The sequence below is a fragment of the Miniopterus natalensis genome, chromosome 5 (assembly GCF_054644295.1).
Source record: "Miniopterus natalensis isolate mMinNat1 chromosome 5, mMinNat1.hap1, whole genome shotgun sequence".
In the NCBI taxonomy this organism is placed as follows: Eukaryota; Metazoa; Chordata; class Mammalia; order Chiroptera; family Miniopteridae; genus Miniopterus; species Miniopterus natalensis.
In genome coordinates this window covers 60,080,435-60,090,359 of record NC_142085.1, presented here as the reverse complement: position 1 = coordinate 60,090,359, position 9,925 = coordinate 60,080,435, and the positions used below count along the sequence as shown (strand labels likewise).

Sequence of the window (9,925 nt, the reverse complement as noted above, 5' to 3'; positions counted from 1 at the left end):
ATAATTGTTCGATTTTTAAATGAAAACTAAATGCAGATAAATGCTAACAGGTTTGACACGGAATGTTATAAAATCTTCCTGTATGTAATCTGACACTGCTGATTATTAATTTCAGAGTTTGAAAACTTCAGATTAAAAACCACAAGATAATTTACTGTTTGATGGCATGCAAGATCTTTCTCAAAATTATCCTAAGACCTAGAAATCTCAGTATTTTATCAGAACATAAAGAAACACAACAAATTTGTACATTTTATTCACATTTATTTTTCGCTTTTAGTGTGCTCACAGAAAATTAGAACACCTTAAGCCGGAGTTTAATAGCAATTTTTGTAAGCAAAGTTACATTCCATCTCTAAGTCAAATTGGTCAAAGCTTCTCCAGTATTTACAAAACATGATAGACAAGATGCTACACAAAACCATTGCATCTGAAGATTTTTTTCCTTTATTCTCAAAGACGACTGGAAAAGAAAGCATTGTCTGCTGTAATCAAAAACATACCACAGTATAAACAGTAACCATTCCACTTATCACAGCTTGGTTGAGTTTAAAATTTGTGTTCAAAAGGTCCAAGATGACTGCAGTTTTACAAAAATGGGCAGGGTGGAAAGTTGCAAACTTCATGTGCTTCTGGATATCAAGATTTGTTTTTATACAATAGTCACAGTTAAAAACACCCTGCTGGTAATACATAATTACACTTTATTAAGGTCATAAACCAGCAATAAACAATAAGCCTATACAACTTGTAGTTCTACTTAATCACTGACTGGTACAGCTAACATGAGATAAGTGAAAAGTTCCTATGGTTTAAATGAACTCCTAAGACTATAATCTTTTTAAAAATCTGGGTATTGATGTTTTCTTTCCTTCTTAGTCAAGACTTGTAGTGTTGTAAACCTGCCTCACAAAATACATCCTAATAACTTTTCTTAAAAAAAAAAAAAAAAAAAAGACTAAGCCTTTACACCATCATCTGCAGTGGCACAGTATCTTGGCAATGCTATGCACCACTAACCTTCCCCACGGTGGCCCCTATCGCTTCATCGGATATCTATCCCTTTTCGACCCACCCATCTCCTTCATATATGGGCATGTCCATAGATTGACAAAGAAAGTTTACATTTTTGAATAAAGATGCAAAGTATGCAAAAAACATTAATACTGATGCAAAAAATAAAAATAAAAGAGAAACGAGGCAGAGGAAGGTGTTTAAGCTCTCCTCGACCTGTTGGAATGGTGGTAACAGAATGATCTGAGATGGGATCTGTGGGGAGGGGGAAAAACAAAATTTGCTGCTTAAAAAAAAAAAGGAAAATAAAAAAAAAGACATCTTTTAAAATCAATCCCTGGTTGTAGACAAGTTCTCCAAAACCAGTACCTGGCACCACTCCAACAAACAAACGGGGGGAGAAAAGTTCTTCGATTATCTCAAAACCTCTGGCCCTTTACTCTGCCGCCTCCGCCTGGGGGGCTTCCGGACTGCACTCGGGCTGGGCCTCCTGGGAGGGGGCCGCGCAGGCCGACGAGGCCGAGGCCGCCGCCTCCTCCGCGGGCGCCGCCTCCCGCTCCGGGGACGCGCCGGGCCCCGCGGCCGAGGGCGCCTCGCAGGCGGCGGCGCTGGCCCCGGCCGCCGCCTCCGCCTTCTCCTCGGCCTTGCCGGGCTCCTCCGCAGCCTTGGCTTCCTCGCCCGCGGGCGGCTTCTCAGGCGCGACGGCGGCCTCCTCGGCCTTGGCCTCGGGCGGGTCGCCGCCCGCCGCCCCCTCCTCGCCCGCCGCGGCCTCCTCGCCCGGCGCCCCCGCGGGCTCCCCGGAGGCGGCGCCCGCCTCGGCCGCGGCCGCAGCGGCGCCCCCCGCGGCCTCGTCCTTGGCGCCCTCGGCGGCCGCGCCCTCGGCCTCGCCGCCCTCTCCCGCCTCCTTCTTGTTCTTCTTGAAGGAGAAGCCGCTCAGCTTGAAAGACTTCTTGAAGGAAAAGCGCTTCTTTTTTTTTTTCGGGGTCTCGTTGCTGGGCGAGGGCGCGGCCCCGTCCTCGGCCTTGGGCGAAGACGTCGAGGAGGCGGCGGACGCGGCCTCCCCCTCGGCGGCCGTGGGCGAGCCGGGCTCGGCGGCCTCGCCCTCCGCCGGGGCCTCCTTCTCCGCGGCGCCCGCCCCGGCCCCGGCCTCAGCGGCGGCGGCCGGCTCCTCCCTCTCGGCCGCGGCGGGCGACGCCGCCCCGCTCCCGGGGGCCGCGGGCTCCTCCTTGTCGGCGGCCGGGGCGCTGCCGTTGGCCTGCAGCTCCTCCTTGGCGCCCGGCTCGGCGGCCGCGGGAGAGGCGTCGCCGTTGACCTTCACGTGGCCGTTTTCCTGCGGGGCATAAAAAGCGGGAGCGTCACTGAAGCGGCCGGCGCCGCCGATCCCGCCCCCGCCCCGGGCGGCGAAGGACCAGCTTCCCCGAGGGGCCCGACTGGCTCTGGAGCCACATCCCCCCCCGGCACGGGGAGGCGGGATTAGATGCCGAGACAAGACCTGGAGGGAGAAACGGGCGCAGTGCCATTCGGGCGCTCTGAAGGCACAGCAGTCGCCTCGGCTACCGAGCAAGTGCCTGCGGATCTGCAAGGGCAGAGCCCAAAGCGTGCAAGGCCGGGGTAACCCACTCCGGCCCCGGGCTCGCGGGCCTTGGCAGCAAGGAGCCACGTAACACATGATACACCAAACGCCCTCTGGAGGAAGGCGCAGAACCAGAGGCGGTGGTCTGCGTCTAGGTTACACATCCCCTTTCTCCCGAAACCCCAAAGGGCTCTGGAAACACCCGAGAACTCCCGGGGGGCCAGCGCTCCGGCCAAGAGCGCCCGGGCTGCGCGCGCAAAAGCCTTAAGCGCGCCTCGGGCCTGCGGCCGGCAGGGGGCGCTGCGCCTCCGCCGCACGGGGTTGGGCGCCGGCGGCGAGCCCGGAGGGGCGGGGCCGCGGGGCCACCCGGCCCTGCCCAGCCTGGCCCTGCCCGCCGGCCGAGGCGCCCCCGAGCCCGGATCGCGCAGCCGAGAGTCCGCAAACAAAGCTCAGGTGCCTTGCTGGAATCTTGGTCCGAATGAAACCAACCGGGCAGGGGGAAAACCCATTATTTCTAAGGTCTCCCTTCCGCTTCCACGCCCACCTTCGCCAGGGATTCTGCGAAGCCGGGGCGCGGCTCATTTTGCATTTTTAACGGGTTCAAATCCTCTTGGCAGAGCTTGCCTTCCTCAATAGGTTAGAGCAGGCGAAGCAACACGGCCTCTGCTCTAGGAAAAGAGGCGTGGTGGGTGCCCAGTGTTTGCGAAGCAGCCACCCACGGCCGACCTCTCGCGCCCACCCGACCGTGGCCATCCGCCTGGGTCTGGCCGGCTCCAGGGCGGCCCCCGCCGCGGCGGCGGAGCCACGCACACGAACAATCCCGACCGAACACGCTAATTGCCTTTTCTTGACTACCTGGACAGATTCAAGGACCCACAGAGACTTTCCATCTCAGGGACACCATTTAAAAACCAAAGGGGTGTGTAACTGCAGACAGGAATGAATAGAGACTTAGAACAGTGGGGAAGCCCCATCGAAAGCCGGTGAAACCCTCCTGCCCAGCTGCAGGCGGCCGCCTTTCCAAGAACCCGGGCACGCCGCCCCGGCGTACAATGAGATAGCGCGTCCCCGCCGCCATCCCGCGGCGCCCCCACCCCCACTTTCCCCACCCGCACGCACAATCACACCAGTTCAGAAATCGGGAAGGCGACCGGTCTCGGCAACAAATGCGAGAGCCACCCCAGCACCTCTGTGACCATCAGACACAAGTGCAACCTGGCTGGGGGCGGCGGGGGTTAGCACCCAGCTAGTCACGTTCTGCCAAGCTCGGAACACGCCATTTTAGACCATTTATCACTTCTTTCCTCCCGTCTACACAAGAATTCGCCAGGATTCCCCGGGAGCCACTCCTTTGGGGCAGGGGGGGAGACCTCTCCTATGAGAAATTGACAATTTAGGCTATCGCTTTCCATTCAACTTTCAGACTGGCATCGAGCCACGCTCCTCTCCGCCGAAGGCGCCTCGGGAGCGACTAGGAGAAAGGGGGAAGCTTCGGGACTAGAGAAAGACATCAAAGAAATAACCGGTATCACAGGTAGAATTTACCTGCCCATTCGCTTTGGAAGGCGACGAGGCCACAGCCGCCTCCCCGGGCCTCTCCGCGGCGGCTTCTCCCTTCGCGGCGGTCTTGGAGAACTGGGCACCCATGCTGGCTTCTTCAACAAAGAAACAGATCCAAGGGGGGAACAAAGAGCCTCGGGCTGGTGTAACGACGGGGCGAGCGGCAGCGGCGGCGGCAGCGGCGGCGGCGGCGGCAGCACACACACCGGAGGGAGGGGGGAGTGGGGGTGGTGGAGAGGACAGAACAGAACCGATTAAATACACTCCGGATAAAAAAATTTTAGTCGAAGAGATGAAAAAGCAGCAGCGCAGGAGGGAGGGGAAAGGGTGGAAAAGTCGAGCACAAAAAAAGGAGCCCAAGTGTAGTTTTTTAAAAAAATAAGTAATAAAAAAATCCCAGATTTGTAGCCGCACTGTAGACAAGAGGAAAATGGAGAAATCTCCCTGGTTGCTAATAAGATGCGGGGTCCAACGCCCAAGTGCACAGATGAATGGGCTCGCGGGCGCTGACGCGGCCCCCGCCGGCGCCGGCCAATCCGCTCGCCGCACACAAAGCAGGGGGCGGGGCCTGCGCGCCCGGCGAACAATGGAGCCGCGCTTTGCAAACGGTTTGAAAATCAGTCTTAGACCAAAAATTAATGTCCTCCAAATAAATACATCAGTTAAAAATACATGGCTCTCCCCTACCTCTGCTAAAAATAATAGCGCATCCCTCGATTGGCTGGCTTTGTTTGTAATTAATTAACGCGGGAGGGGGTACTTGTGGCTGGGGGCGGAGAAAGCCTTAACTTGACTCGCTCAGACTCTCGTCGGTCTATATCCGCGTCCGTCTCCCTGCACTCGCTCCCCTCCCCCACCTTACCCATGTGTTTATGTGTATGTGCGAGAGAGAGAGAGTGTGTGTGTGTGCGTGTTAAAGACAATGGCTGGGATTTGTGTGCATGTTTTCTTTCTCTGCGGTCCATATTGGTTTCACAGATACTGAACAGGGTTTGTTTTTTTAACGGTTGCAAATGTTCAGTCGCCCCAAATTGAAAGGTATTTAAACCGCGAAGATCGAATTTCATCAAAAGAGATCTCGAGTTAGAATTAGGTCTGTAGGCCAGATGTGGAAAACGCAAAAGCGGCAAGCCGCCGAAGCCACGCTCCCTTCCCTATCCCACAGTGGCATGGAATAAAATATTTCGAGACTGGCCTGCGGCGCTCATCAGATGCCCCTCTCTGGCAATTCTCGATTAGTGATTCCCACCCCCACCCCTACGCGCACACAATATAAAGTGAGGGCCGTTTACAAAAGACGGCTCACATTTTTGTCACTGTATGAAATGACAGTTTTCCTCTACGGTGAAAGGAGACAGTCTCGAGTGTACGAATCCATATTCACAGTTGGGATACAATCCGCGTCGATGTGAATCGTTTTCAGCCTGCTGCCAGGATCTGATGGACTCTGTTTCTGAACGTGTGCGAATGCGCATGCAAGCGAGTGGGCTCCGGGAAGGGAGGGAGGCAGGGGCGATGGAATTCTAAACCGGATCGACAGTGCTAAGGAAAAACTGTATGTTGAGACACAGCAAGAAGACCCCTGGACGTCCCAAGAGTACCTTGAGTCAGAGAAAAAGCTTCGACAAGGGAACACAGGATACTTCCATTTGCACCTCTTGCCACCGAAGTACCAGATGCTGTTTGTGTGTGAAAGACAAGGCACGGATTTAAAGAATGGGGCGGGGGTGGGGCAAAAATCAAGGCTATAGCCTATTAAGTATTCTCCTACCACCTACATTTTTGCTTCCAAAGTTTTCACTCGTGTCCAAATCAAGACCACCTTTTCTCGTGTACATTTAGTGATCCTGAAATGGACAATCTTTCACTGATGGAGGTGAGAAGCAGTGGCGGGAATGGTTCATTTCTCCCGGTGCTTGCTGAATGCTCAGTTTTATTTTCTGCTCATTGTAGGGAAATGGGTCACGCTCTGAGTGAAAAAGATGGTTGGTTCAAGCCACTAACTCTTTGTTAAAGTATTACTTTGAAAACCAGCAAACTGCATGGTTACATGACGCTTCCTCTTCTCATTGTCCACTTCCTGCAGAAGCATCATTCAATCACGAAGGCAAATTCCCCAGAGCTGATGGGAAGATGTGTCCATCGAAGTGCATGTTGCCAAATGTGTTACCACCTGGCACAAGACCCCAGCCGCCGCGATGGGCGCGAGTCCCCTGCATCAACGGAGTTCCAACTTGAAAAGCAAACTGGGGTGATCTAAAGCCACCATCCAGGCAATTCTGAAAAGCTCATTTAAGGCTGTTGGCTTCCCCCCACCCCCAACGTGAATCACGCCCCTTCTTCTGCATTCCCCTCCCGGTGTAGCTTGGGGTGATTGCTAGCTAGCTTTCGAATTTTCTCGCAGACGCGTCCTTAGCCCTCCATTTGGGGGCCACTTTTATTGCTCCTTTGTTACCAGGCTGCGGTGCAGCTTTCCCCCCTTTTCTTTCTCGAATGCCTATTTGCCTGGTATCGGCTTGTCTCCTTGGCAACGGCCGGGGAGGGTTCGGAGCCCCGGGCGGGGTGAGGGGGAAGGGGCGGAGCAGGGGTGGGGGGAGCAGGGAGGTGTTGGAGGGGAAAGGGGTGCCAAGGAGAGAGGAGGAGACAGACAGAGGAACAGATGGCTGCGCGAGGGGGCGGGGCCCAGGCCCGGCGTCGGGGGGCGGAGGGGCGGGGACCCCCGGCGTCGGGGTCTCGAAAGAACCAATCAATTCCCACGGCAGCTCCGGGGCTGGAAAACAAATGTAAACAGCCAGGTTCGCGCCCCGCCGGCGGTCCCTGGGACGCGGCGGAGGAGCTGGTTTCCATTCCCCGCGGAAGCGCGTTTCCAGCGCAGGGCGCGGCGCGGCGCGGTCCCGGGCGGGCGGAGCGCAGGCGGGCGGGCGCGCGGCGCGGCGGGGGCGCTGTTCGCGGAGCTCCTCTCCCCGCCTTCTTCCCGCGTGGGCCGGGAAGGGCAGCCCCGGCTGCGGGAGAGGGTGCGGAGGAGGCTGGGGGAGGGGGAGGAGGCCGGGAAGTGGGGAGACGTCCTCCTACCCCGAAACTGCATATGGCAGCGAAGCACCGCCAGCAAGACTGGAGCCCCAGGAGGTTGTACGGTGTGAACGTGTAGTTTCTCAGCAGTTTGGTATTCTCAGAGTCAGAGCTAGAGGTTCAAATAAAGTGTTAATTATAGAAATGTGATTATTTATATAAAAAGACTAACGAACCCGAGAGGTCACAGTGAAAATGTAAAAGTGTAACCAACCCACCAGGAACAAACAGGCAGGCAGCTAGTCTTTATTTGTACCATGCGATAGGATATTTAAGATGATAAACTAGATATGGTTTATTCTAGAAAAAGAATAATTTATTTAGGACACCTCAAAGTTATTTTTTCTTTAAAATGTTAGCACTGGGAGGAGTTTTTAAGGATCTTGCCACAAATTCTCGAGGGCCTACTGTGTGCCAGACATACTGATCTAGGCCTTGTTTTCACACAGTGGACAAGACAGATGCAGTTTCTGGCCTCATGGAGCTTACGTTTTGTAGAACTAAAGTGAACTGGATCTCCTAGTTTCATCCCCTCACTTACCTGGTGAAGAAATAGGCCCACGGAAGTTGCTGAATTTTGTCAGATGATAGAACCAGGAATGCAGCTCACCCCCTTGATGAGTCCAAGTCCCCAGCTTTTTCCACTACTGCATGGCACTGTTTAGCTTACCAGTGCTGTCCTGTGCCCTCACTTCACTGGATAGGTTGGTCTTTTATTCCTAAATTATTCAGCTCCTGCTAAGTACCAGAAAGGGGGCTAGACATCAGCGGACACCAAGGAAGAGCATGGACATGGTATTCCCTTTCATGCAGCTTCCACTTTGTATTATCTTTTAAAATGTATTAGAATGTGAAGAAAGAGAACAAAGGTATTAACTGTGTGCTTAAAAAAGAACAATTAAACAGCCCGGCTGGTGTGGCTCTGTTGGTTGAGCATTGTCCCATGTACCAGGAGATCACTGGTTTGATTCTCTCTCCCTTCCTCTCTCAGAAGTTAATACAAATATATTTAAACAACAACAACAAAAACACACAATTAAAAAAATTAAAAAGACAAGTGCCACTTTCTAGATTCCAAATTAAATATACTTTTTTTATCTGAAAGCTTGCATTCAGCAGCATCCATTCATAAACAAAATATGAGGTCCCAATGTGCTTACAGTGTTGTGCTCCACTTTTCATCTTAGATTTTATATTAACTGAACTTTAGTTCCATAAAAATGGATTTGTTTGGAATATAGTGTGGCGCAAAACAGACAAAGCCCCTCATTCATTCAACAGATATTTATTGAATTCTTATCATGTGCTAGGCATTGGAACACATCAGTGAACAAAAGAGACAAGAAATCTTTATAGAGCTTACATTGTAGTGTGGGGAGAAAAACAAAAATTAATAAATATCAGTAAGCAAATTGTATAGAATATTAGAGGTCTGTAAGTAGTGTTGTGAGGAAGGTGAGAAACTAGAGCAAAGTTATGGAGCTGGGAGTGCAGGATTGAAATTCTATATAGGAGATCAGGAAAGGCTGCATTGAGAAGATAAACTTTCAGCAGACTTGAAGAGGTGAGGGAGTTCATAATGGTGTTTCTGACCGAGTAAGAGAGAGAAGTTAGAATTGAACAAAAAGATCACAAATAGATATGTAGTTGTAAATGGTCATATGGGCTCTGAAGAAAAACACAAGGTGCTATAAGATGGTCTAATTTAATTAAGAAGGTTGAAGAAGGCCTTTTTAAAGGAGTGATATTTAAGTGGAAACCTACTGGAATAGTAGGCATTAGTCAGGTAAAGAGGTGGAAAGTTGTGTTCAGATGGAGGAAATAGTGATACCCCTGAGTAGGTAATAGTTCAAATGGGTTTGCCAGAAAGGTCAAAAGATTAGTTTGGATATATTTTGAGGGGGCCTATAAAACATCCTACTGAAAAAGTGAAATGCTCAGACATCAGAGTCTGGAGCTCAAGGACTGGTTTGGAATGTAAATATAGAGTTGTGATCATTCCATATGTAAATATTTTCTGAAGCCAAGTCATAAAATATGTAAAACACAAGAGAGTGGTGAATCCCACCCTGAGTACCTTCTGTTTTAAGACACTAGGTAGTAATTTATTAATACAATATACTGAAACTTAAATTAGACTTTGCTTTAGTGTTCTTTACTAACTATCCAGTAGCACTCAGATAAAAAAGATTCTTTCATAGTTAGGAGACATCAGAGTCATTGATTACTCTGAAGACTCAAGGATAACACATCTAAGGTAGGAATGAAGTTTCTGTAGTGTTAGATCCCCACCAGATCCCCAGGTGATTACTATAAAACCACTGTAAATATGAGTGTGTGTTTAGTCACTGCTCTTCAGGCATAATAATTAGCAAGTGTTTTTATATTCGAAAAGATTACCAAAGGGTTGGACAAACTCTAGAATAGAGGAAGGTAAGCAAAAAGTAGAAAAAAAAAATATATATATATATATATCTTTATTGATTTCAGAGAGAGGAAAGGAAAGGGAGAGAGAGGTAGAAACATCATGATGAGAGAGTCATTGATCGGCTGTAGCCCGCAACCCAGGCATGTGCCCTGACTGGGAATCAAACCCCGATCGCCTGGATCCTAGGCCGATGCTCAACTGATGAGCCACACCTGGCCGGGAAAATTTTTTTTTTTTTTTAATTTATCTTTATTGTTGAGAGTATTACAGGTGTCCCATTT

The 9,925-nt window shown here is 51.1% G+C and overlaps 1 protein-coding gene across 1 annotated transcript; it reads right to left on the bottom strand.

The window, feature by feature from the left end:
* Positions 1–243: 243 nt before the first annotated feature.
* Positions 244–5,566, bottom strand: MARCKS (myristoylated alanine rich protein kinase C substrate). The gene is made up of 3 exons (XM_087817566.1): positions 5,454–5,566; positions 4,133–4,287; positions 244–2,344 (listed from the first exon to the last, which is right to left on the bottom strand). The coding sequence occupies exons 2-3, from the start codon at positions 4,232–4,234 to the stop codon at positions 1,451–1,453; spliced, it is 996 nt and encodes a 331-aa protein (XP_087673692.1). The 5' UTR covers positions 4,235–4,287; positions 5,454–5,566; the 3' UTR covers positions 244–1,450.
* Positions 5,567–9,925: the final 4,359 nt, after the last annotated feature.

Bases quoted from the DNA above. Each gene is read 5' to 3' on its own strand.
- MARCKS (XM_087817566.1), bottom strand. From the start codon at position 4,234: ATGGGTGCCCAGTTCTCCAAGACCGCCGCGAAGGGAGAAGCCGCCGCG. The intron at 2,345-4,132 runs GTAAATTCTACC...TATGCCCCGCAG, and splicing joins CTTCCAAAGCGAATGGGCAG to GAAAACGGCCACGTGAAGGT.